Source organism: Echeneis naucrates, chromosome 3 (assembly GCF_900963305.1).
Source record: "Echeneis naucrates chromosome 3, fEcheNa1.1, whole genome shotgun sequence".
NCBI lineage: Eukaryota > Metazoa > Chordata > Actinopteri > Carangiformes > Echeneidae > Echeneis > Echeneis naucrates.
Genome location: NC_042513.1, coordinates 23,458,012 through 23,485,269, shown reverse-complemented (window position 1 = coordinate 23,485,269; position 27,258 = coordinate 23,458,012). Strand labels below are relative to the sequence as shown.

Here is a 27,258-nt window from a genome sequence, read left to right as displayed (position 1 = left end):
GCTGCTCCTCCTCTTTCTCCTTCTGTTTTCCCAAACATTTTGTGAATAGATGATCCATTAACAGAAATGGATCTGCAGAATAAGTGTTGATGGTATTAAGAGCAATGCACTCGTCACTCCTCCACCTGCCCCCCCGCTGGCTTTTCTCTCTTTTCCTCTGCCTGACTGACGATCTGCTCATTTTCCTTTGTGTTTTTGTGTTGTTGTTTTGTTGGCTCTCTGTCTTTTTGTTCCTGTCATCTCTCTCTGTTTTTTCATTGTGATCAGGATAAGAACTCAGCCTTCCATTTTCCATTTATCGGCCTGATATTTCACAGTAATAAAAGGCCACATGTCTTCACAGGGCTCATACCGCGACTTACTTTAACTAAATCTCTGCTGTTGGCACAATTAGACAGCGGTTATAATTCTACGTAAGGCTCGGGTGGAGAGTCTCTCGATCATTTATAGGCCGGCCGTTTGATCGTAGCCTGTTGTCTGTTGGTCTCCTGGTCTTTTAATTCCCCTCCCTTTTGGAAACCGCTGTGCTCTCTCTACTTAGAGAAAGATATGAACCTCTTGGCGCGGTGCCATCACAATCCATTCACTACAGCTCACAGCCACTACTGTATCCCAGAGTGTGTGCTCTGTCCTTTCCAGTAGCTCCCACTTGTCAGCAAACTGGCAAAATGGCCTCTTCACAGATCCCCCCTCTTGACGGCATTGTGTCCTCAAAAGATACCGACACTGGGGTGTGCGTTTGCCTGCGTGTTGCTGCGTGCCTGATGTTAGAGTGGGACTACGTGGGTGCGCATGTATGTGTGAGTATCCACAAATCTAGGACAAGTTGAGGTTTCTGTCCCGAATCTGTGTGCGTGAGCATGAAGCGTTCCATTCCCAAATGAGATAGCCACTACTTGAAATGTGTAATCCAGCATGTTTGCCTTGCCTACCTTTGTAAAGGACAGTGGGTCAATCTACTTCTTAGTTCTAAAAATATTTCAGCGACTGCTCTGAGACCTATTTGATTCCATGCCACTGAAATTATTATTGTTTTTCTGATTACATTTGTTTGCTTTATGCCTAAACCTCTACATTTTTTAAGCCTCTCTTGTTTTAATCTATTTTCATATTGCTTTATAATGTCTGCATCAAGTTTGGTGAGGTGTAATGGCTTCCATATCCTCGCCAAGTGAAACTACTGGCAGTGAGCTGGGAAATGGCTGCTAACGTTTTAATGACTTAATGAGACCTAATTAGTCGAAATGGGAGAGAGGAAGAGAGGAGCTGTGGATGTGAGCTGCATTGTTGTGTGTTTGTGCGCTTGTGCGTTTCTCTTCCAACAGGCCTGATCATTTTTTTTACATGCGTGTCCATGTTTGCATGGCTTTTGGGTGCATACATATATATGTTGCACCTCTATAGCGTGAGTGTGTGTTTTAGAAAGCGTTTGTGTGTGCCAGAGAGGAGTGCAACAGCTTTTCTCAGCATTACCCAGCCTCTTCATCAGGAAATGATGGTGGGGGGTCAGGCCTCATTTAATCAAGGAAAAAATTCCATCTCCCATTAACTTAATTAATTCAAACACCAGAGAAGAAGAAGCTGAGCGAGACCTGCCCGTGTGTGTGCGTTCACTTATGTGCCCATGTGCGAGAATAGTGTTTCTTAAGCTGAATCCACTAAGAGGTTTGTCAAAGAAGCTGCTGAGAGGAAGTTTAAATGAAATGACCTACACAGCCACATGTGTAATCAGGTAATAACTTAATGTAAAGGACGCAGAAAGTGACTTAACCGTAGTCCGCCGTCTTTGTGACCTGTAGACAGACTCATACCTGACGTGTAACTATTTAAATTACACTTTGTTTTTATGATCTCCAAAGTATCTTTGGCCAAGAATTTTGTTTAAGAAGCCTGCTGAACCTCTTACATGTTGAATATTTTGTCAAATAAACAGTGATAACAAAAGACACAGGCATCGCTCCTATTTAATCAGCTGTAATTTGCATTTATTTCCATAAAATCCTCGTGTTTCCGTCGCACTCTGAGCGGCAGGCATTTGAGTGAGTAATCTGTTGCACAGCCCACAGATCTCCTGCTAGGTTGATACTCTTCGACATTTCCTGGCCGATATTCATGTTTTAGTGTGTGGTTTTTAATGATGCATTCCCTCTGATTACATGAGATGACTTAGACAGGTTTGATGATTTACTTCGCCAAGCGACCAAGTTTTTGCCTGCAGACCTATATGGATGTTATTTTTTTCCACAGGGGGCTTTGTCAGACCTAATTTCTAACGACTGATTTGAGACTGAATCATTTCCATATTCAGCCAGAGTTGGAGGGTGTGACTGCCAACTGTAAACGACCCAAACATATCTACCTGCCATGTCAATGTAAATGTGTTCTGCCACGGCAGTATTAGTGGTGGCACAGCATATAAATAAGCAGCCAGGTTTATCTATAGAGGAAATCGGACATAAAAAATTCAGCATGTGCAATATGAGGCAGCTCGCTCTGAAGCTCGGAGAACTTAATGTGCTTATTATTACTGTGGGTTGTACTGCAATGAAACTTAACTAACCCGAACTCTTGTAAAAGTTTTTGATTTTGAATGTTTCTCTGCTTCTTGACTGAAACACAAGCGTAAAAATGTACATTTTACATGTTCTCTAAACAAGAAGTACATTCAGTAAATTGTGTTTAGATTTTTTTTTATTCTTCTTCCTGGTTCTGCCTGAGGTTTCTGCCTCTTAAAGGAAGTTTTTCCTGCTCATCGGGGGATCTGTTGGGTCTCTTGAAATAATTTTATAAACAGTTTGGTCTGCTCTATGTGTAAAGTGCTTTGATGTAACCTTGTTATGATTTGGCGCGATATAAATAAATCTGATTTGAGTTGATTTAATAAAGTAATCAAACTTTATTGTTGGATTACATGAGATAGAATTTCTTCTGGTTTTACACAGAAAAAAAAATACAAAGCAGATGTTAATGAATAATGTATGATGCAATATGGACTCATTAAAAGTACTAGGAAAAGATCATGTGTAGGATAGTGTGCCGTCTACTGGAAGGAGTGCAATGCAGTGCTACTTTTTCAGGGTTTTTTCCCCTTCCTGGTGTTTCTGTCCATTTCAATTCTATTCTGTCCTCATGACAGATAATCAAGTGCCGTCATGTCACGATATGGAATCAGCTCAGATCTTTCTGTTTCTCATCTCCACTTCTTTTCTCGATCTTTACCCCCTTTATTTTGCATTAATTCTCGCTTCTCCAAAGATCTCTACTTTAATGCTTTTCTACTCATTCTTTCTCACGTAATCTGACCTCAGTCATTGTTTTAAAATCGAGGGAGAAAACAAAACGTAGAGGTCGGTTACAGTGATAAAATCATTTTAAGATAAGGAAAATTTGCTGGGGAAAGACAAGTAAGGACCGTACTGTAGAATGAAAAAGGCACTGCGAGTGAATATACTGCAGGCTTAAAATTAAACCATGAGAGTAAAATGCCTAACCCAGGTTCAAACAATCTCCCTTGGCTGCAGTTTATGTGGCTGCTCATCTCACACTACCTCATCAAGCTGCCGGCCCCCCACCCCTCCCTCAGACTTTATTGTCCTGCTGCTGACATACAAGTCCCTTCATATTTCTACACCCATTTCATTTACAGAGCTCCTCCTCCTGCTGTGAGTTTGGCCTCCTCTCTGTCCCCAAAACACCCCAATCCATCTGTGCAGCCAACGCTACCAACTCTATTGAAGTTATGCGACAAAAATATGACAAGTGATATCGATGAAGGAACTGAGCTGTTTGCACAGCAATAAGGGTTGAATCAGGGCTGTGATTTGGTATTATTTTTTATCTCTTTTAAAATGCTTTCTACTGCATTGAATACATTTCTTTCTTTGTTTTTTTTTTTTTTTTCTCTTGTATTCATTCTAGTACAACGGTGAGGGCACGGAAGTTTTGTTGTATGTTTTGTAAGATGACATTAATGAATCAGAAATTAGAAATCTTTTCATATGTCCCACACAGGTCATACAGTCAAATGCAGTCAGTCTTGGAATGAAAATCGACTTATCTTAGCCGTCTCCTCTGCAGATCATTACAGTTAACAAGCTTCTCTTTCTTTGTCTGACAGAAAAGCCTGTTTCGGTGGAGCTGAGCTGTGGGGCTGGGCCCAGCCATGTAGTGTTGGAACCAGGTCTGCCCCTCTTGCTGGACTGCAATCTGGGGGCGAGCGACACACCTTTCAATGTCACCTGGCTTCAGGATGGCAAGACCCTGCCTCCGGAGGGTGATGAATACCTGCAGCATTTAGCTAATGGATCCCTCCTCCTGCTGCCGACCTCCAAGGATGGTCAGCCCGCCCAGGACGTGGAGGGGGGCTACAGCTGCGTGACCGCCAGCGCACTTGGAGCCCTCACCAGCCGGACCGTGAATGTACTTTTGGCAAGTAGGTGTACAGTTACACTCTCAGGTCTGTTGGCTGTGGTGGTTTGGTCCCCCCCCCAGTTTAGATGAGTTTTGAGGCTCAACATTATGAATAGAAGTAATATGGGTCTGTGATTCTGAGTGTGTTAGCGCTGTGATCTGTCCCCAGTGAACACTTCCTTCTTTCCAATGCCGGCTTGGCTCCAATATTCATGACCTTGAACAGCATAGATGTAGAAGGTGCGTGCATGGAAGGACGGGTAGCTTTAACAATCAATTTGAACCCACATATTTGGGTTAATCAAAGATAATATAATGTAATAAAATCAGACATGCTGGTTATTTCCCCCCCAAGGAGGGCCATCAAACGGGTTCTCATATAACTCTGCAGGAAAGCACATGCATTGTCATGTTTCATTGGAGCTGCTTTAACTGAAAATGGTGATTTCACCATTGTGTAAATATTGTGCGTGGCAGTATGTTAATTAACTAATGCTTTTTTAATGCGTTGGCCCGTGTCCAAATGAATTTGTTCAAAAAGTTTTTTATGGTTTGCAAGATAATGTGATGGAAAGCATACTGGATTGATTCAACACACACACACATGCAGAGGAATGTGAATTTTCAGATTTGTTAAGGGAATTGCTTTGCATGAATGGAGATGAACTTGGTCCTCCTCTGCTGCAGATATGAGCCTGATCCTCTGGTGGACCGCTAACGAGCGTCCTGGGAAGAGGTTAACTCTTAAACAACAGTCTGCTAAAAGGCACGGACTGAAGGAGAAAGAACGGCTGGAAATGAAAGAAAATGAGCAGGAAAGGTGCGACAGTGTTAGACGAGAGGACGGGCCGCAGCTTTTTAATCGCCTCTCCACCGACGCTCCTAAGTGGCAGTCTTTATTTAGCCATTAGCTTTGTATGGAATGAGACAGTGTCTTCTGTGGATGCCCCCACCTCTGTCAGCTGTCACAGGCCTATTTATGAGGATCTGTTTGAGGGACAATAAGTAGTAAAGTGGAGGGAGGGGCCATGTTGGATGAATGGCGGGAAGGTGGAAAAGGTTGAAGAGCGTTTGGGGTGTCGGTGAAAGGAAAGCTTCAGAGACTATTACAAATGACCTTCAGATTGTGTGTGTGTGTGTGTGTGTGTGTGTGTGTACATGTGCATGTATGCATATGTGTGTGGGGGTTTTGAATTAATTTAGCAGTGCAAGGCTCTGAGATAGATGGACCAGCATTCAGGAGTTTGGAGCCGAACAGCTCTGCCGTTGACATTGAACGGGCATTCTCATTTCCTACTGCGTCCTCACGACCAGAAATGAGACCGAGGAGAGAACATAGCAGAGAACACATCTGTCAAAACATATTATGAAAGCCACCTGCTCCACTTCTCACTGTATATGATGCATGTGACCTTGACTAAAAACACGTGGATGTGTCAGTGCCAGCAAAAAGACAGTGAAATATCCCCCTTGTTTGAATGTGGACAAAAAAAAAAAAATCTAGATAAGGATTATTGTCTTTCACTGTTGTGATACACAGTGAGTGCACACCACGTTTCTCAAATAAAACCATGAGTAAATAATGACGCTGGGAAAAAAAAGCAGCTTTTAGTGTTAATTAGACCAATTAACCTTTCTGATTACGAGACTGCTGAGGTGAATGTCAACATCTCCTAATGCCTACCAGCTTTCTCAGTGGATTTCAATCAACAAATTGAAGCCATAATTGGAAATAGCGCTTCTCTCCTCCAGGCAACCTGACTGTTTACATGTTTCACTTTGTTGTCTTCATTACAATTTTAATACCATCATGGAGAAAGTAAACATTGTATTTTTTATGCTCCGGTAAAAAGGTACGTATTCATATCTGTGCTTTTATGCCTCTAATTATAGTGTCACAAGATTTTAATAAGCCACTTTGATGCGAAGGAAATGTATTCAAGCCCTCTTATGTTATAACCAAATGTCCGCTTTCTTTAGTGTAAAAAGGATGAAGACAACCATTTTTATAAGGTAGAAAATTGGAGTATGAGCAAGTGACTATCAAACTAAATTTCTGTGATTTTAACCTTTTACTTTAAGTAGAAGAAAAAAAGAATGTATTGAAAATATGCCCTAAATGTTCCTATTTGTCAAAACTGAATGAACTGAGCACTTCTGTCAAGTTAAAAATGATGCAAATAGGATATAAAAAATGTTTTCCAGGAGCCATTACAAATATCTGTCAAGGCTGAGGCATTCATGATGGGTTTCCACAGTTACTCTGAGAGCTGGGTACACGAGGTCATGGGTAGAATTATCTGCTTGCACAAGGGGAGGGGAAAAATGCTGCAATCTGATAGCTCTGGGGCCAAAGAATGGGGCATAGATAGACGGACAGACAAAGACAGGGAGAGATTTGGGGGAAAGTCAAGGGCAGTGGAGAGAAGGAAAGGGAGATGTGAAAAAGTAAAAAAAAAAAAAAAGGTAAAATGGGGACATTTCATTTTGCACATAGAGGGCTTACACACTTTACACACAGAGAAGGGAACACGGAGCTGCCAGGAAATTTTCCTTTAAAACATAGAAAGATTTTGTTGCTAGGAAACAGTTGGACATATTTCTGACCCCATGGCTTCGTGTGTCACCTTTCCTGGGAAGGTTTCTCTGAAATATTGGCCTGGATGTCAGCACAAGCCCGGGCAGGACAGTGTGTGTGTGTGTGTGTGTGTGTGTGTGTGCTCCGCGTGGTGCCGGATGGATCTGCCGTGGAATGTCATGGTGGCCCCCGGGGACACGGAGGGAGTCCTGGGAAAAGACTAATATGATTAGCTTTGACAGAGCAGAGGTGGAAGCCCAGCTAGCTGCCATTGTTCCATCACAGCACGGGCTCTGCTCCATCTATGTCGCTGATCAGCTGTTGTTCACCCTTCACAACCTCGCGTCACACACGCATACGTGCACGGTGATCCATTAATGTAACAGCGAGCGGCGGTCTGTGTGCGGGCATCGAGATTAAACACTGAGGTACAAGGAGCTTTGCACACATGCACTCAGATTTACACACTCGCACACACTGAGTGAGTCTGGCACCCTGTCAGGTGCTCTCTGGCAGAGTTACAGGTGGTGTGTTTACATGAGGGTATCACTGTGTGTAATGGCTGGAAGTAGCATGGGTTAATCATCAGCTACTCCCGCAACAGTCTAAGCAACAGCCATTGCAATTTCTTTTTTTTTTTTTGTGTGAAATAAATCACGCATTTGGGTCAGCATCTGTGTCCTCATTGAGAAACTTTGTTCCTTCGGTGCAGTAGGAAAACACAGAAGGTCAGTCAGCTAACAGCTGGCGTGATCGGCGTCACCTCCGGCTCTCAGTGGTATGGAGGGGACTCCAAAAAAAAAGAGGGCGGGGGTCATTCAGACTTTGTGATTTGATTGATTGCAGGTTTGAAAACAGCCAAAGAGTTGGAGAGAGAGCTCCAGTCCCAGCTCTTGGTCCTCCATTCCACAGTTTTGTTTGTTCAAAGTCATCTCCACTTCAGCAGCTTTGCCACCTTTGGCTCTTTATGGATTTTACTGTCAGCCTGACTAGAATATACTGAATATAAACGTTGTCTCAAGGGGTTTTGGGGATTGCTACCACAAATAAAACTGTTATAGAAAAAAATTTCTACAGCCATTAAAAAGAACTGCAATGATTCCTCAAATTTCATTTAGTTGCTCCACCTGCAGCTCAGACGTATAATCAACTATCGATGAAACTGATTGGTTCGTGATTCCCTGATGATTTATCCTCCTGGCTTTGCCTGTAGCTACATAACTAGGTTGACATTTGTAGTTTTGATGCCTCCACAACTATTGGAAATATCGATGCAAAGAAATCTGGTACATATTCATGTCAGACTCATGTTCCCTTCAGCATGAAGTGAATTTATCTTTCCCTTAACTCCTCAGCTGGTGCCATAATCAGATCAACATTTCACCTTGTCACCTCTTTTGGTTTATGTCACAATATCTAAAACGTAATGACATTAATCAGCAGCTGCTGTATGTTGTCTTCCGTGGAGGAAATGTTAGCATGCCAATGCACAGTGTCTTTCCAAGCAAAATGACTGAAAGAATATTGATTGAAAATAATATCAAATGTTTGCATTACGCTGGTGTGAAATGTCAGCAACGCAAATGAAATTAGTAGGAAAATTAAATTTTACACCCAAGTAAGATCAAAACTATTGAAAAGAAGATAACTGGGTAATTTGTTCACACCTAATCACTTCTGCTAATAAACAGTCCCTCTGCCTGCAGTATCTCTTTGAAATGTGTGAGTCAGCTTCGCCTTTCCCTGGTGGCAGATTTATGTTTTTAGCACTGCTGGATAATCTTTGTTTTCATACTCTGCAAACCTGGTCTGTATCAGCTCCAAGATTGGCTCCACATGGAGCAAAGAGCAGGCTGCAGAAATCAGGAAGAAAGACTCAGTACCAATTAGGTTTGCATCAGTAAAGCATGACTTTATTGAGACAGCATGTCTGATGGAATTTAATTTGTTTCCGTCCATATAGTTTAGAACTACTGTATTTTCTGCCCCTGATATATATCAGTCGGGATTCGGAGTCTCCTTCTTTTATGTTTCCTTCCTACTTTCTTCTTGCCTTGTTCTGCCTCCTTTCTCAAGTCTCCCCTTTGATCCACACCCCACAAACCCCCCTCCCGTCCTCCTGCTCAGAGCTGCAGGCGAAGTGGCTGGGACGGCCAACCAGTTTTGTTCTTTTCTCCAACAGTCTGTTCGGGGTCAGAGGTCAGAGGCCCTCAGACGGTGCTCACTGCTGCTCCCTGGTGCTCAGCGTTACCTACATTGTACGCTTTTTCTTGTCTGTGTGCGAATGAGCTGAGAAAACTGGAGCTCTGCCAAGACTCAACCTGGAGAGAGAAATAATCTAGCCAAGCCTGATTAAATCCTCAAATTTCTCCTAATCAGGACATTCAATGGTATTTAAATGGCCTGAAAAAGTCTTTAATTAAATTACAAAATTTTAAAAGGTACCTTTAAAGCCCGTAAAATGGTTTGAAAGAAACAATTAGAAGTCTGTGAAATAAAGATCATTGCAGTGTTGTGTGCAAGATCTTAGGATCTCAGGAAACCAAGTAAAATAAAGAAATTCACTGTAATTGTAATTTAATCAATGCATGTGCTGACAATTAGTGTACAGTCCCTCAACTGCCTCGAGCACGTCGTCTGTGCGGTTGATGTGATTTACTGTACTAAGTATGTGCTGAAACGCCGTCCGTCTTGGTGCTGATGATGAAGGAGCTGTGAACCGTTTGGGGGATCACTCCTGCATAATTGCTGTTACATCATCGGTGACTTACATCGTTACAACATTGTGCGCCTTACTCAACATATCAGAGGCGTAGATTTCAAATCATTAAAAAAATGTCAAATGCAGAAGAACTAGTTCACTTCACTTCACTTTTTTTTGTACCTGTCCTCTGTTTTGATAGATTACCTGTGTGATCTGGATCTTTTCTTTACCTCCAGGTCTGTCCAAGTTCCATCAGGAGCCGTCGCCTCAGACGGTGCCCGCTGGGGGAGCTGCCCGCTTTGAGTGCCAGATTGAAGGAGTACCTACACCTGTTATTACCTGGGAAAAGAACAAAGTGGCTGTCCCTGAGGAGACGAGGTGAGCCTTCTTCATCTGCTGCATTCCCTCCTCTCCTTCCTCCTCTGTCGTCTGTCTTTTTAATCACTCACAGCTTCGGAGGAAAAGGTGATGCAATAACTCCGGAGGTTTGCTTTAGGATTTTTTTTTTTATACTTCCTTTTTAACCTGACACATTTTTTGGTGTTCCCACATTAATTGTCCTAGTTCTGTCGTTTTCTTTTTCCTTCTTATAAAGATAATTTAAACCTCAGCTCAGTGAACTGCAGTATTTAATGTGAGAAATAGAAGGCTAAGAGTGAATTTTATTTAAGGTGACCTGCGACGTCTGTTATACTGTATAACTCAAGCTGGCCGTGGCTCTCAACACAATATTAAATCCCTGTTACATAAAAGCCAGCTGTTGTAGTCATCTAATTCATTTAAGAATAACAAATATTGTGTCAGCGTGTTAGTTTGGTAACCTTCATTTATTCAGATCCAAATTAGCTCTATTATTACTCCAGAAATGTGTGCTATATACATACATACCTATCTTCTGTTTTTTTTTTCTTTCTGGATTTTCAACATTTTTCAGCTACAGCCTTCTTTTTTCACGTATATGTCAGTTGATTGGATTATTTTTTTTTTAACTCTATGCAGAATGACATACAGTAGAATTTATGTTGTTCTTCTGTGGTAGTGGCTGTTTGTAAATCTTTACAAACCAAAAACTTTACAGTCTGGAAAAAAACAGAGTTCAAGGCCACCTCTGTGTCTGTACGCAGCTGTGAAGGTGAGCACACCACAGCTACAAGGTAAAACCGGAAAACCTGAAAACTGCACTGCGCTGTCTAGTCTGACATTTAAATGTCACCTCTGCATTCATTTAAAGTATGAAACATACACACAGATGCAGAATCATTTCAATGCTGTTTATTTGCAGCCTCATCATTTCTTTGGATATTCATCTGAAGCGACGGGGGTCAAAGGGCGGAGACAGATTAGCACATTTTTTTATTTGATCAGAATCAGGATGAGGTCATAGTGATTGTAAATGTACTGGACAGCCGACCTGCCAATGTGAGCTGGGATTGGCTCCAGCAGCAGAAATGGATCAGCGGCAGAAGATGAATGAATGAGTACATTATTTTTAAAGGCATGCCTGATGCCACATTCTCACCTGGTTTCTCTCCCTCAGTTTTCTCCCACAAATGTTCTCATTTACTGGGCCACTTAACAATATTGACATTTCACTGTTGCTTCACTGGCCTTGTCGCCTTGGAATTTGTTTGCAGCCTTATTACACAGCACTAAGTGCTAATGGCTGCTGTGGCCCTGCATGACCTGCAAACAGTGAGCTGCTTATAAGGTCTTATTGGAGGGAGGTGGTTCTCCCACCTCAGGAGCCGTTAATGGCCTTTCACAACGATGAGCCAAAGGGTGGTGGATGCGTCACTGGCCTTTTCCTCTCTTTCTTCTCTCCCTCACTATCCCCGCTCCATTCTCTCTTTTTTTTATACCCTGTCTAACTACCTTTTTCTTTTTGTATTGCTTTTTTTTCCCACCATCCACAGCCTCTCTTTATCTGCGTTGTCACATCCTGTCCACTAGATTTCACCTCCTCCCTCTTGAGCAGACAACCTTGTCACGTTTTCTTTTCACGTTACAGTAAATATCAAGTCAAAATAGACTTTTCAGAAAAATACAGAACCATTCTGTCTATTTCAGCTGATTTTTAAGTCCCACCCCCCCTCCCGTTGTGGTTGAGGTGGTTCATAAAGTCCCTACTGGTGAATAAAGCATGTTATAGTCCCCCGAGGACGCAACAGGATCACAACAGAGTTGATAAGATGAATGTTTCATGCTGTAGAGCAACAGATTTATTCAGTTGATCTTCTTTTTTTTTTTTTTATCCCCCCCTCCTTCTGTGCTGCCTCTCTGCCAGGTTCATTTCCCTTCCTAACGGGGTGCTCCAGATTCTAGAGGTGACCACAGAGGATGAAGGCGCCTACCGCTGCGTTGTTACCAACTCGGCCAGGAGGGACATCAGTCGCGAAGCCAAGCTCACTGTCATCTCAGGTAAAGTCTGTTGCAGTCTTTGAAGGGGCAGCCGAGCCCCACTGGGAGCCACCAGTCCAATCTCAGATATGAACTCTCTCACTCCGTGTTTGAAACCGCCAGGGCTCATCTCAGCTGACGCCAAACAAGAGTTTTACATTGTAATTTCTGGCTACAAGGCCTAGGTCAAAAATAATGAAAGAAACATTTTGATGGAAGACTACGGTGGCCTCTGACAGCTCTACGCACGGCAGCATGTGCAAACAGACAAAACACAAGCAAATTTGGAGAGCAACAACCTTCATGACTTTCAGAAAACACGTTTGTTGTGTGCAGATACAACACTTATGCTGTTAAACCGTTTTTTGTGCATTTGTATGCCTTTTTTCTGAGGTCACGGAGAGTTCAGCTCTCAAGGCCACCACAGAAAACAATATAACACAGTGAATCAGTATGCACAGAAATGCAAGTTCTGTGTGATCAAAATAATTCATATACATCAACACAGCTCCCACTTTATAGGTAAACTGTATTGACATACGAGGTGGCATTCAGCTCAGAATTTGGCAGTTTTCCTCAACTCATTGAAAAAGTTCAAGGTTTACAGACACATAGCTTGTCTGAATTGATGTTTGATTCAGTCAGCAGTATATGGAGGAGACATTTTATTCATAATTAAACCAAAATAACGTAGTCAGTCATATAATTTTCCTTTTACCAACCCATGGCCATTTCAGGGACCTTTACATTTCTTTCTAAAAGCATATGAATTATTCAAAGCATTTAAAGCTGTTTTGAATTTAAGTGCTGTCCATTCACCGTGTCCTTTGATTTGCTGTAAATTAATGAGAGCTGACTGACTGGTCACCCTCTGAATACTTACTAACAGTGGACTTACCAAAATGTCTCAGACTGTGCTTTCATCATGATCCTGTGAGCCACGGAGCGACATTATCCCAAAGAACTGCCCATTTTTCAGTAATTATTCCCTGTGTATACTTATGAACCTGCCAAATCCCAAATTTTCAAATTCAGGAGAATTTCTATCCGGTCTTCCAATTAATTTTGCGATAGTACTAGTAATGCGCTTCTGGGCATATTCTTTCTTTATATTATCTGCCTGAATTTAGTATGACAATTAAAATCAAATTATCAACTTAGAATGTCATAAATCAACTATAAATGTTAAATTTTGATATAATTACTCTCAAACAAATGAAAGTACTTGCTAAAAATTGAATTACATAAGTAATACTGTCTGAGCAACTTATTACAGGTGGAATTTTTCACTATTTTGACTTGAGCATTGACCTATGATCAAAACCTTGCAACTCACAAGGACTAATAGTGGAGATTATCTGATCCAGTGAATGTCTCCTAAGTATTTTTAGGTGAGATTTCACCACTAAGCAGCCCTGGCATAACATAAAAGCCACGCCGCATTATCTACCGCTGCCACCAGCTAGTGAGAGATCAGTCAACTTTAATTGGCTCCTCTGTAGAAACCATTGTGTCCTTTTTGAGTCACTGCTTTTGTATCGTACAATAGAAAGGCTACAAAAAAAAAAAAGAAAAGAAAAAAGGTGAAGATGAAAAGACGAGAGGCAGCTCCTTCGATTTGAATATTTCACTTGGCCATTGTGATATCACCAACATTTTGATGATGTGTTCAGCTCTAACATATATTTGTGCACATTTATCTTTTTTTTTTTTTTTTTCATCTTCTTGTTGCCTCCAATGAACCCTTGGAAAACTACTTAAGGCTCTATTGTGAGCCATTACATGGAACAGATGTCAGAATGCAATTGCTTTACTTGAACATACTTCTATGAATAGAACATCTCGAACTCATTGCCAAGTGCTGACAGCTTGATGCTGACATCAAGTTCGAACACTTAACTTGAGAGGATTTAGAAAATATGAAACGTTTTGCTGCCTTAAACCTCCAGCTTGCAGTTTTTTTTTCTTCCTATTTTTTTCCCTGAACCATCGCTTTGTTCCTTAGATTCTTTACACTTCACCACTCCCATCAGGTCCACACGAGACCTTTATGAAGGTGCACCCCGCATTGCAGTGCTCACAAAGGCAGACTGACACACAAAGGCTTGTGCATGAGCAAGGCTTGCGGTGCGTCGTGTGAATGTTTAACATATATCTGGTGTTAACTGAATGGACAGGACTCTTTTTGGTGAACATTAGCATTAGGATGGACGCCTCAAACCAGCAGCACCTTCGGCACCGATGCGCTGTCAAGAAATGTGTGTGGTCCCTTCAATCCATAAACAATATGCTTTGACGGTCTCATTACAATAATTACAATCATTACAATGACACACGACATATCACATGACTGACACACACGTATAGTCTTTTTAACTCCATCTTGTTGCAGAGTCTTAAAGCACCTTTGAACATTATAAGGTGTTCGTCATGCCTCAGAAAAATCATCCGCTTTCTCTACTTCGCTTCCTTCAGTCAGCTCCTCACGGTTCATTTGTGGTTTTGTACAGTATACATCGACAGTGTGTCGGTGAAGGAACCTGTCAGACAGCTACCTGTAAATAGTCATATGTGTCTTTAAGGGCTTCCATCCATTCCCAGCTCATTCTCTCACATGAGAATCTCTGTAATCAAGGTTTCATATAAGATTCAGGTCATATCCCCATCCACTATTTAATAAGAGAGCTGATGAAGCCCCAAGCAGATACCAATCAGCCAGCAGCAGAGACGGTTCTGATGATGAAGTGACTTGCTGTGAAGTCTATCTCTGAGGCACGAATAACTCTCTGAAGACAACGGTCTAAATCCCGTCCCAGCCTCTGATGCAGTACACAGTATTTCACGATATGGCATGCATGTTATTGTGACTGAGATCCCTGCATGATTTACAAACTTCAGCTCAGTGAGTGAAATGCAAACACTCGTACTCGGATTATCACTTTTTTGCTCGGTCAGTGGGCAGGACAGAAGATCGTAGTGCCGTACATGCGTCCAAAATGAGCTTTTCTGCTCCCAAATCAGCAAATCTATGAGCAAAAAAAAAAAGAAAAAAAGGGGGGGGTTAAACATAGAAGCTACATTTGTTGTCACGTGCAACATCTCATCATGAAAGGGGAGACAACCCCCACACTTTAATGAGATAAATCACAAATTATCATTTAAGTTCATCCACTTGCCTTTCCTTATCCCTACACCTTCTACCTTTGTTATCATCATACATAAAACATCAGACGCTTCAGCAGTAATGGTTGAAACATGAGGCAGCACTGTCGCCAATAATCAGACATACTTTTCTTTCCTGTCACACGTGAATATTGAAGTCAAGCTGTCAACTTTGCAGTTCCAGTCACTGAACTGTGTCCCACTGAAGTATGCCTTTCTCTTGTTGTTGTAGGCTCCGCTGAAACTCTGAGCAGAGTTGGGATTGTTGCGCCACCTCAAAATGCCACCGTGGTGCTTGGTGGGCCGGCCGTGATGGAGTGCATGGCGCAGGGCCAGCCCAAACCGCTGGTGTCCTGGAGCAGACAAGGTAGTGCAGTTCGCAGATGCTGTTGGTTTTTCTCTTTTATTACACCTGCTGCACTTTCATGATCCGTGTCTCGCCCTGTTACTGTCTGTTTTTCACACATGAAGAGCAGACCGGGATGTGTCAACATCAGTTTTCTGTACCTGTAGCCGTAAAGCAGTTGCCTCTTCTCAACCAGTCCCCTGTTACCTTACTGTGCTCTCAGCCACGCTCTGCATAAAATCCTTTATCATAGAGATTCCTTCACACCTCCATAACTTTGACGCACAGTCTTTATGGGAATCCATGAACAGGCTACAGCAAAATTTCTTTCATTCACAACTAACAGGATTACACATAATGCACTGCAGTAATATTATCAACACTGCAGAGTGGTAGTTTGTGCTACTACCCTCTTCACTACTTTCTATTTTGAGAGAATTCACTTAGAAAGGTTGATTAATGTCTGTGGCAAATTCAACAACCCTACAAAATGGCGGCTCAACTAAATAGCGGTCTATATGGTGAGTAGTGAGTGATTTCACTTAGAGCCTTTGGAGTGAACTGTCTGGCAGCTCAGTGAACCCAGACTGAAAAATCATAGAGCCACCTGTTGGTCAGTTTGCGTGATTACAGGTCAAATTGCTTTGCTCCTCAAAGTGCCCCTCTCTCCTTTGTGCTGTTTTTTTTTTTTGTTTGTTTGTTTGTTTTTTTTTTGCCAGCCAGCAGCAACCCAGAGAAATAATTTCATCTCAACGCCAGTCTTGTTTTGTTTTTCAACTGCATGATCTACCACCGTTGTTGTCTGTTGCTTTTTCCTCTGATCAGATGGAAAGCCCATTTCCACCGATGTGGTTGTCCTCGCAACAAACCTGGTGATTAGAGACACAAGGCGTCACCATGCCGGCATCTATGTGTGCCGGGCCAACAAGCCCAAGACCAGAGAGTTTGTCATCGCTCCTGCCGAACTGCATGTGCCTGGTAAGAGTCATGTACTGTAGAAAAATTATTGGTTGACACCTCTTTCTGTCAGCAGCTTCATATGAAGACGCCATGAAGTTGAAGGTCTGGTAGTCATGTGGAAAACTGAATCATTTCACGGTATCTTTAAAGTTATTTCTGTGCAGAAAGTATCTTATGTCATTTATTTTCAATTCACTGGCCGGCTTAGCTGCTGGTAGGTATAACTGCCTTCCAGGTGTCCCGTTGGCTGAGGGGATTTGATGCTGAACATTCACTTTGACCTACATTTACATCCATGCCCTGAGTTATCTGATCTAAAGAAACAGGCTACAATCCTGAATTACAAATAAGCTATTCCAGTTTTAGTTTGAAAATTGTTTCCAAACCATAACAAAGCTTAAAGCCTTTCAATCCAAGCTGAAGCTTTGTTTTCCTTCTTCGAACAGCCCCTCCGGTTATCCTCCAGCCTCCAGAGTCGGTGTCCCTCTCCCGGGGAAACACAGCCAGGTTTGTGTGCAACAGCTCCGGGGAGCCTCCTCCTGTGCTGCGCTGGCTGAAAAACGGCCAACCCATCAAGACGTTCAGACGAGTGAAGACCCAAAGCCCCGGAGTCCTGCTCATCAACCAGCTGGCTCTAGAGGATGCAGGTTACTACCAGTGCATAGCGGACAACGGGCTGGGCACGGCGTGCGCCACCGCCAAGCTGACGGTCATCGTGAGGGAAGGCCTTCCCAGCTCTCCGCGTCACCTGTCTGTTACCCCCTACTCTAGCACAACTGCCCTGCTCACCTGGGAGAAGCCGGAGTACAACTCAGACCAGATCATCGGCTACTCTGTGCACTGCCAGCGTGCCGCAGGTGCAGCTCTCGTCATAAGTGTGTGTTTGTGTGTGTAGCAATACCATACATTTTACCTATCGTCTTCATCTTTCTTTTTTTTTTTTTTTTCACATTCAGGCTCAGACAACGTGGAGTACCAGTTTGCCATGAACAACGACACCACAGAGTATCACTTCAAAGAGCTTCTCCCTCATACAGCGTACACCTTCTTTGTGGTGGCTTACTCTCCCATGGGTGCCAGTCGCCCGTCGCTGCCTGTTACTGTGGAGATGCTGGAGGACGGTGAGTTTATCAAACTAATGCAGGAGTAAAACATCGCCCGCCTCACTGAGCCACACAGCAAACACTATTAGGTTGCTAACCTTGTAACACAGGATTTTTAATTGTTCATCAATCATCAGTGTGATTTTTGTGAAAATAAATAAGAATATTATAAAAAAATAATATAAAAAAATAATAACAACAACTAAATATAGAGGAGACATCGTGTTCAGATGGCTTTAATGTGCTTCATCAAACAGCTCAAGCATCTCCTTTTTCATTTCCTCCAACAGTGCCAAGTGCACCTCCACAGCTGTCTATAGCCAGCACCTCCCCCACAGACATCAGGCTGATGTGGCATCCATTGTCCTCGCAGCACAGCCGAGGAGCTGTTACCCGCTATCGCATTGAGTACAGCTCTCTGGATCAGGGTTGGTAACGCCTGCTCGACAACGCTGACAAGTTGGTTTTAACTGCCAGTGAAATTACATCTTCATCACACGCTGAGGGTGATTTGGGAAATATTCCACGGGATAGTCGACTTTACCTCAGCGAAATTTAATGTAGCCATGAATAACTTCTGACAGAAGTTATTCATGATAAGCTTAATTATTATTTGGGCAATGAATAATCATCATATTCAGACAGACAAAGCTCACTTTGAAAGATGTTGTTTCATAACAGAGCAATTCATTTAAATGATTGCATAAAAAACACAATACAGAGCTCATCATTTCCTGCGCAGTATATACAGTATTATCTGTTGAATTACACAGTTCTGCTTTCTTTCTAAATAACATTAAGGGCGTTGTACAAATATGTACATACATTTATAGGTTTTGTGTTTCCCACAGCAGACACTGTGTTCACAGTGGAGGTGGGGGGTAACGAGACCCAGTTTACCCTGAGAGAGCTGCAGCCTAACCAGGCCTATCGGCTGAGGATAGCAGCTGGGACAGGCGTTGGCTTTGGGATCCCGTCTGAGTGGGCCCAGCACCAAACACTGGCTCACTACAACCACAGCGACCACAGCATGGGTGAGGGAGAGACGCCAGTCCACGTTTGTTTCTAAAATTCTGCAAGTTGTGTTTGGCGATAAAGACTCAGATATCCATATCCAGAATTTGGTTTGATCCAACCAACAAAAGACACAAAATCAATATCTGTATTTGACTCTTAATGGGCAAATATATCTCTGAAATTACTCACTTTGAATATTTCAGTTGGTGACGAGGAAACTTCATATAAATAATATTATTATCTTCAGGTTTGCTCATGACGATCTGTCATTATAAAGAAAGTAGACAAGTATCTTGAAGGTTAGGTAGATAAAAGCTCTCTTAGATGTAATTGAAGCATCTTAAGCACCAACATTCACTATTTTCTCACTTAAAAGACCTACAATATAACACACTGGCTAGCAACCATTTGTATTGTCGTTTAGAAATTTACATTATAATTATTTGGATTTCAGCACCCAACAAATTTGATTGGATGATCAGCTTACGATACAATATGTGTGAAATCGGAAGCGCTCTGTAGATTCTGATATCAAGATATTTTCTTGGAATGAGTGGTTGAAATAGAGCAAAAACAGATATCCTGTCCTGGGCTCGCATCACGTGGACTTTCTTTCCTTTTTCGTAGTGATCTTTGCCCCAACTGAGCTGAAAGTCCGAGCCAGAGTGAACACGCTGAATGTGACCTGGCACCCTTCACCCAATCACACATTGATCTCTAGTTATAAGCTATCCTGTCGAGAAGTGGAGCCCGAGGAGTCAGCAAATGGACAGAGGACGACACAAACCCACACCATCCGGCTCCGTAAGAAGGCGAGGTACCATCTCCTCACCGGGCTCGGTGAGTTGGTTACGGAGGGCTCTCCAGCTCTCATGTGTATTCTTCTTTCATGGTCTTATTTTGTGGTACAGAATTTAACTTACTTTGTCACAAATGTTTGATAAAAATTATTTGCTTTTGAACACAGACACAGTGTGGCAAAATTTGTATTACTTCAATTCTGAGCAAAGAAAGCAGTTCTCTTGCCCTGGGTGTGCCTCTTCACTCCAATACTGTTGTGGAAAATAAGGTGCAGACAGACAGGCATCTCTAGAGAAAAATAACCATTAATAATTTACCATCTCTTTGGAAACTGTCGAACTGTCACAACTCTCTGAAAAAAAGAGACTTGAGACCATTGCACAGGAGACGGATGTAAAAGTTAGAAGTCTTAACCTTCAAGAAAAACAAGGACACACGAATCCAAGCAAGAAAAGTACAGTGGCAAAAAAAAAAACAAAACACCAACACGTAAGTCTGTCTGTTCTTCGCTCTCGTCCTCTCAATCTCTTCTCTTGCTGTATGTTTGTGTATCAGTTCCTGACCGGCAGTACGAGGTGAAGGTTTGGGCGTTCAACAAGCAGATAGATGGAGCCGCTGCAGTGTGGAAGGGCAGAACGGACAAAGCTAATGACAGAAGTAAGATTTATTCCTTTACATAAAAGAATGAATGTAACCAATAATAACAAATGCTATTCACACTTTCCGAAGGTTCATGGAAAGTAATGTGTGCGTGCGTGTGTGTGTGTGTTAAAGCCCCGTCGCCGCCCATACGCCCCCCTCCATTGCCCCCAAGCAGCATCCAAGCCACAGCAAAAAGCTCCACCTCCATCTGGCTTCGCTGGGAGAAACCTCGCTTCAGCAACGTGCGCATCATCAACTACACGGTGCGCTGCAGCCCAGCAGGGACCACAAACGCCTCCCTGGTTTCCTACCACATCAGGTCAGAGCTCCAGCCCGACGATAACCATTCCTGACTGAACCCCCCCCCCCCCCCCCCCCCCCCCACACACGTTGTGTGCACACGTGTGCACATGCTGCTAAAATTGGTTTCTACATAGAAATGCTCTTCAGCCTCTCTCAGCCGGAACAAGGAGAAGCTGTTCTCGACTCAAATGGGCTTTGTGTTTTTATATACCAATAAGGATCCTGTGATTGGAAAATCTGTTTCCGTTGGAGGCCTCTGCATTGCTCTCCAAAATAAAGGCTTTTATGTCAGACTTTTCTCCGTATTCTGCAGAAGAGCGCCAGAATGTTCCTTTTTGCTGAAGGGTTTTTCATCTCTAACAGCGCCGGGGCCTCTCTGCGTTTCTTTCCAATAAAAAATTTGACCGTCCAACAAACCAAAAAAGCCGAAGCATTCATTCTTCTGACTAGGACTGAGTAGCTTGATTATTAATAATCCTTTATATAGCAATAAAAGTGAGGAGTCAAAGCAGTACTATCTACCAGCACATGACATTGTTTCTGCCTCCATATTGCTTCCATATTTGTAAGCGTTTTAAGAGATTTGAGGCTGAAGAGACACATAAATACTGGCTTGTATAATTTAGAAGCAGTCAGATCTATTATAGAGTTAATAGATATTTTTGGACTAAAGTGGTCCACTTAAATTATCAAATTTTTTTTTTTCTGTTGATGTAAAATACAACATTGAACTGACACTCTGGACTCTTTGTGTGTTGCAGCTCTGCTCAGGAGATCCTGCTCGGGTCCTTGAAGCCCTTCACCCATTATGAGCTGGCGGTTCAGTCTAATGGAGTGGATGTGGTCGGACCCTTCAGTGGCACTGTGGAAGAGTCCACTTTGTCTGACCGTGAGTCTTCACTGCACTCAACAATTTAGTCACTTGACTGTTTTTCCCGTGTTAGTCTTTAATGATCTAGCCTTAAGAGCACCCCCACCCACCCCGGCTTTAAAAGATGTGAAGTAGTCTACTTACAGTATGTGTTAGCTTTCTGAAACACACTTCTCACATTAACCTGGAAAGATATTTCAGAGAAGTCTTTACCTCAAGTGTTCATTTTATAAAATAATATGAAGGCATTTTTTATATGTAGATGCATTTCAAGGTTCTCAAGGTCGCCTTACAGGGCAGAATAGAACGCTAATCAACAGTTAAACTATTAAAATAACGTAGAGATGGAATGGTGATGGTGATTAAAGAGATTATGCAATTTAATCTGATGGGTTTTTAGAGAGCGGTGATGTTAGGTTGGTGTTTGTAATCTGCAAAAGCGGTACGGAGGAGCGAGGTGATAAATGGCCTTATAGGTGAGCAACAGAATCTAATAATCAATACAGTATTTGACCGGAGGCCAGAGAAACTGCTTGGGAGCGGGAGAGATGTGATTAATCATAATTTTTTCACTCATGTGATTTGAATGAATAATAACACTCCTTTCGCCACAGTGCCACAGTGCCCTTGAACAAATCAGTTCACTTTCTAAAGAAAACTTTCTAAAAGAATAGGAATATATTGTTATGGCCGTCTTCCATCTACAGATAAACCAAATGTATGCCATTGGTATGGATTAATACTTCAAGGTTATTTACTGAGGGATGTACATGCACATTGTGCAGTATTCCCACCTAACCAGGGTCTTGATATATTTTAGTCGCTTTCAGTGGAGTGGAAGTGTGCAGAACCTTGACTGAGAAACTCGATGGTCATTGTCAACTACAATTTTTTGCATCACATCCATTTCAGACAGGTTGCTGCTGGTAAACACAAAATTTTGGTTAGAAGGTTAGAAGCACAGTTTCTAGTTGGTGCTCATCTACCGTAATAAATGTTGTGTTTCACTCTCATTTGTCGGGAACGTAGTCACAGAATTGCAGTCAAGATCTTGACCTACTTTGTTCTGTCATGATAAATATTGACGCCCACGTTCACGTTGGGAGGAAAAGTGGTCTATGTGTACTTGCCTTGTTACCATTTAAGTGTTCCTGATAGTTTTACACTTTCCTGTGGGACATTTCCAGCTCTCCTGGGAGCCCTCTGGTGGCCATATTACCAAACACCGGCGCTTTGTTTGCTCAACAGTTTTGTTTTGTGAGATCACTGGTGGAAATCTTTGTAGGCAGGTCAGAGGCCAGTGAACATGGGAATTATTGGTTTAATAATAACTGATAACAAGCTGTAACAAAATGCTCAGGTGTAGCACCGTGTCACAGCTTGGCCTGCAGCTCTACGGCTCTATCTGCAATCTAAGCAAAGGTGATGAGTGCAGAGCAGTATTGTTAACACCAGTCACCTCAACCTGCTCTCCCCTACCATGTCTCATCACCTGAGCCGCGGCCCGTTCCTCCCATCGCCCTGCTCTCTCCTGTACCCAGGTGGCGGGGCAATGAGGATGCAGATGGTTGTTGCACAGCGTGTCAAATTCCCCACAAAGACAATATACAATCCCCAGCTGTTATGCCTCATTTCTAATTTTAATTACTGACCCGGTCCTGCCTTCTCTTGCAGGGCCTTCTTCACCCCCAGAGGAGCTGCAGCTGAGTGCGCTTGACTCCTCTTCTGTGCTGGTGAGCTGGCGCCCTCCACTGGAGCCAAACGGCATCATCGACAGCTACACCATATTGTACAGTGGCAACCTCAGTGAGCCCGAGCACTTGTGGAAAAATCTCTCTCAGGATGGTGAGTGTTGGCTCTGGCATGAATTCTTGGCACAATAAAATCATTTTTCTGAAGATCACGTCTCCGTCTGCTTCAGGGAGCGTCACCAGCCTGGAGGTCCAGGGTTTGTCCAGCGGCACCCATTACTTTTTTAAGTTGGGAGCATCTACTGAGGTGGGGCCAGGGCCATTTTCACCTGTAAAGGATGTTCACACGCCTCTTCAGAAATATGGTACATATTGTGTTGTGCATGTATAGTAAGAAAACTAATAATGGAAGTTTTCGATCACCGGTAAAGATTTTTGAAATAAATATAAATCTAACTTATCTAATGTGTACTTTCATTCATAAATAACTAAATAACTAATAAATAACTAATCACATTATTAACTTTTAATGATGGTTAATTAATAAAACATGACCTGTGGGCTCATGGCTTGGATGAATACTTGATGTTTATTTTCTGAGAAGAAAAAATGCAAATGGTCAAGTATTCCAAGCTAATCAGCATAAATTCAACAACTCATCAATATTCAGTGTCACTACTTTGCTCTCCGTCTTAGAATCAATAATTAGTTTTTACCAGTAGTTAATATTTATAACTTATATTTCTTTCACGTTCAGTGTATAGAAATGAGAAGTAGCAATACATTTAACAGCCTTCCCTTCTTTTCATTCCTTTTTGCACACTCTTATTTTCACCAGGACATTTATTTTCCTGTACTGTACCGTTTGTTTACTGACTAATCCTGACTACCCTGAACCTAATTCTAACTTTACTCTTCCATCTGAAATCAAAATCTTCAAACAGTCTTTTAAAGTAGGAAAGAACAGCCCCTGAATACAACAATAATCGGTCCTCATAAAGATGTATACACAAGACCACACGCACACACCCGTAATCATGCACAAATGCACACACAGGTCTTTCCTATTAGAGTCTGTGATATGGCGCCTCCTGCAAAGAAATGCCGTTCAGCAGGAGACCTTTATTTCCCTTCTGCTGTTCCAGTGCATTCTGAGGATAATGTTCAGTGTGAATGTCAAAGGGGCAGCATCATCAGCGACCCCCAGTGGAGATCTTTGAGTTAGTGCTCTCTGCAAAATTGCTGTGAAAAGCATTTTCTTTGTGTCATTTTGTGTTTGAGCCTTCGATCTCATTAGACACTTTTTAATTCCGTCAGTCAGCGTTTTATATTTACCTGTAATTATTAAACGTCCTTTTGTCTGGAATCATTATTCTGTCTAAGTAATCACAGCCTCTTTACCATACCACAAAGAAATATCTACACATAGTGATTGGGATATGATCGTGAAGATATATCTGAGCATGTGCAAATGCAATAAGCATAATTGTTAATGTAATTTCATTTTCACTTCAACCCTGAAACTGAGAGGCTAACGGGTTTATTGTATTCACATGGGCAGTGATAATGTTGCCAGGAAGCAGTGTGAATGGGACTGAGGTGGTTGGTGGGTGGGTGAGAGCTCCGGCCATCTGCTTCCTCTTCATGTCCAGACTGCCAAAGATACCCAGCATAAATGAATATCAATGAAGGTCTGCTCTCCCTCGGTGGATTTCGCCTTGTATTGGTCTGCCAACTTAACTTTGCCTTAAATCAAAAAAATCAATACATTTTCGCGGTCTCTTTAATCAGGCCCCTGTCAAATAATATTTCACCCCAGTTATGCTAATTATTTTTATCCTTCAAGACAAAGTTCTGGATAAGAGCTATATGATATATAGTTAGAGTAGAACAAATGTTAACATCAATATGGTAAATATTTTTGGGATCCTGCCATGTGTTGACTCTTTTCTTCTTCTTTTACATGTTGCCTGATATTTGAACAGAGCTGGACATCCATGCAGTAACAGGCATCATAGTTGGTGTATGTCTGGGACTCATATGCATCCTCCTCTGCATGTGTTTTAGCTTTCGTAACAGCAAATCCAGGTATGTTAACGCCACATCAGTATTATACTGATGTGATCTTTTTTTTTAATCATTTATCTTGTTTTATTGACAGAAAGTCCTCCAACTGTGTTGAATTTTAGGCTTGTGTGATGTGATATATAGTCCTATACCTTCCTGCTCATCTCTGCACCACATAGGGAGATATCTGGGGGTCTGGACTCCACAGCTGTGACCCCTCAGTACAGGAGAGGAGGCTGCCCCTTACCCTCCAACTTGCCTGAGTGCAATGATAGCCACGAGCTGGAGACACTGATGCCCCTAGGCAGCCAAGAGTCTGGTCAGGTGCTAACAGAAGCCCCAGAGGAGCAGAGCCTGATGGCAAGTGCTAATCCAGGGGAAGGGGAGGATGCCCCTGCACCTGAACCCAAGGTCAAAACCTTCAAGGGGGACCTATTTTTTCCAGATGGGACCTGGATACTCTGTTATCTATTTATCTGTTGACAGAACGATAAAAGTTCTAATTTTGACACGTCTGCTCTGTTGTTCATCTTGCAGGCTGCTTGGAACGGCTCTGTGAGCCATAACTGGGCCAACAGAATCACTAGATACAGAGACACCGTAACAGAAGACTCTCCAACGCTCATTAATGGAGCTCTCAACATGCTAATTACTGATAACGGCACGGTAAATGAATGAACTAAGTACAATTATCTCCAGTATTCTACCTGTTTCATTTCTCTATCTGTAGTACAAGTAGCTTTAGCTTTACCACCACTGCCCCAAACGTCACTTCGAACTGATGTTTGCTAAATCCTGGAGTTTTCATTTTCGTTCAGCGTTTTAATGATAGATGAGCAGGAATTTAGCTTCAAAGTTCCCAGAATTGACTGAACCAAACACCCATCGAATCTACTGGCTGAAATGACTACAAGCTTATTAGTCCTAGTGTATGCATCCCCTTATCACACCTAGGTATGATTCAATATGTGATATCATATGTAAGCATGATAAGAGAAAATAAAAGATTTGACTGGTTTGTTGTTTTTCTGCTTATAATTTGTGCATTTATTTGTATTTTTGAATGCTGTTCTGCTGTTGTTGTTTTTTTTTTTTATTGTCACAAGAGAAAAGTATTGTGGCAACAAAGATCTAACTCATCAAAGCGCAGTTAACTTTGAAAATGTTGCTGGATTTGTTCAGTGGATGTTTTAGTAGTAGTCAGTGTACAGTAGTCATTTATTTGTGACCTAGTCAGGCAATTAATGCATCTTGGCTTGCTGGATAGATTTCTGTGGTAAGATAATTCAGCAGACACGTTAAGGATTTCAGCCTTTTACAGCCCATAAACACACAATTTAATGTATTCCTACAGTGTTGGTTTTGGCTTTGAAAGGCCAAGAAATACACGCATGAGTCTTTCTACTCTCCCAAACGCACCAATTCTGCAGGAAAGTTCGATGGGCCCGTTAGAGTTTCTGAGGCAGTGATTGCACCGTCTTTGTTCAGGAACATAGTTTTGTCTGTTGTGTTAATTGCTGAAGTGACGGTGACATTGTTGTTTTACAGACCTTAGAAGATCATCTGGGTACATCCCTGTGCAGTAACCAGGTGGAGGCTGAAGTCATCGTTCACTCTGAGCTGTCAGAGCTGAGTGGGGACAAAGAAGACGAAAGCAGCGAGAGGGAGAAGGATTCTAATGCCACCCGGGGACCCTCACTATCCGAGGACAGATATTCCCCTTTGAGTCAGCCAAGCTCGCCAGGAGAGGAAGAACCTCTAGAAAAACTATCACTGGCACAGAGCCCCTCAAGTTTTCCCTCGATTAAGTTGTTGGGGAATCACAACGGGGAGCTGGACGTCTCAGGAGACCAGCCGATTGCAGAAATGCAGCCACAGCCGGACACGGGGCTAACCAATGGCTTCCACTCCCCGAAGACTGTGAGGTCAGTGCTGAGGTCGGAGCATCTGGAGAACGGGGACTCCAGGCACTGCCCCTCTGCACCAGGGAAGGCCATCTCTGTCGGGCTGTCCCCAGCCCCCTTCGTCAGCTCCGGCCTTGTCCACTCTACCTCAGCAGCACACAGTTATCTGTGCCCGTAGCGCTTGCATGTAGGCCGTCGACCTTTACAGAGAGACATGAGACTGATTTTCTTTTAAAAAGTACAAAAGTACACAGGAAGACTCCCCAAGGATTATTTTTATGCACCTCATTATTGGATTTCTT

General features: G+C 42.5%; 1 protein-coding gene across 1 annotated transcript; it reads left to right on the top strand.

Moving 5' to 3' along the window:
- The first annotated feature begins 668 nt into the window (after positions 1–668).
- igdcc4 (immunoglobulin superfamily, DCC subclass, member 4) lies at positions 669–27,258 on the top strand. Its single transcript, XM_029498579.1, has 20 exons — positions 669–786; positions 4,118–4,432; positions 9,929–10,070; positions 11,977–12,110; positions 15,484–15,618; positions 16,423–16,575; positions 17,004–17,414; positions 17,514–17,678; positions 17,951–18,088; positions 18,512–18,694; positions 19,305–19,517; positions 20,034–20,135; positions 20,253–20,439; positions 21,185–21,312; positions 22,969–23,139; positions 23,216–23,350; positions 24,971–25,073; positions 25,232–25,463; positions 25,590–25,718; positions 26,601–27,258. Exons 1-20 carry the CDS (start codon positions 669–671, stop codon positions 27,132–27,134), a joined length of 3,828 nt encoding a protein of 1,275 aa, XP_029354439.1. The 3' UTR covers positions 27,135–27,258.

Coding starts and splice junctions, on each gene's coding strand:
- igdcc4 (XM_029498579.1), top strand. CDS start 669: ATGGCCTCTTCACAGATCCCCCCTCTTGACGGCATTGTGTCCTCAAAA. Junction 18,695..19,304: donor CCACAGCGACCACAGCATGG/GTGAGGGAGAGA, acceptor CCTTTTTCGTAG/TGATCTTTGCCCCAACTGAG. Junction 20,440..21,184: donor CTGGTTTCCTACCACATCAG/GTCAGAGCTCCA, acceptor TGTGTGTTGCAG/CTCTGCTCAGGAGATCCTGC.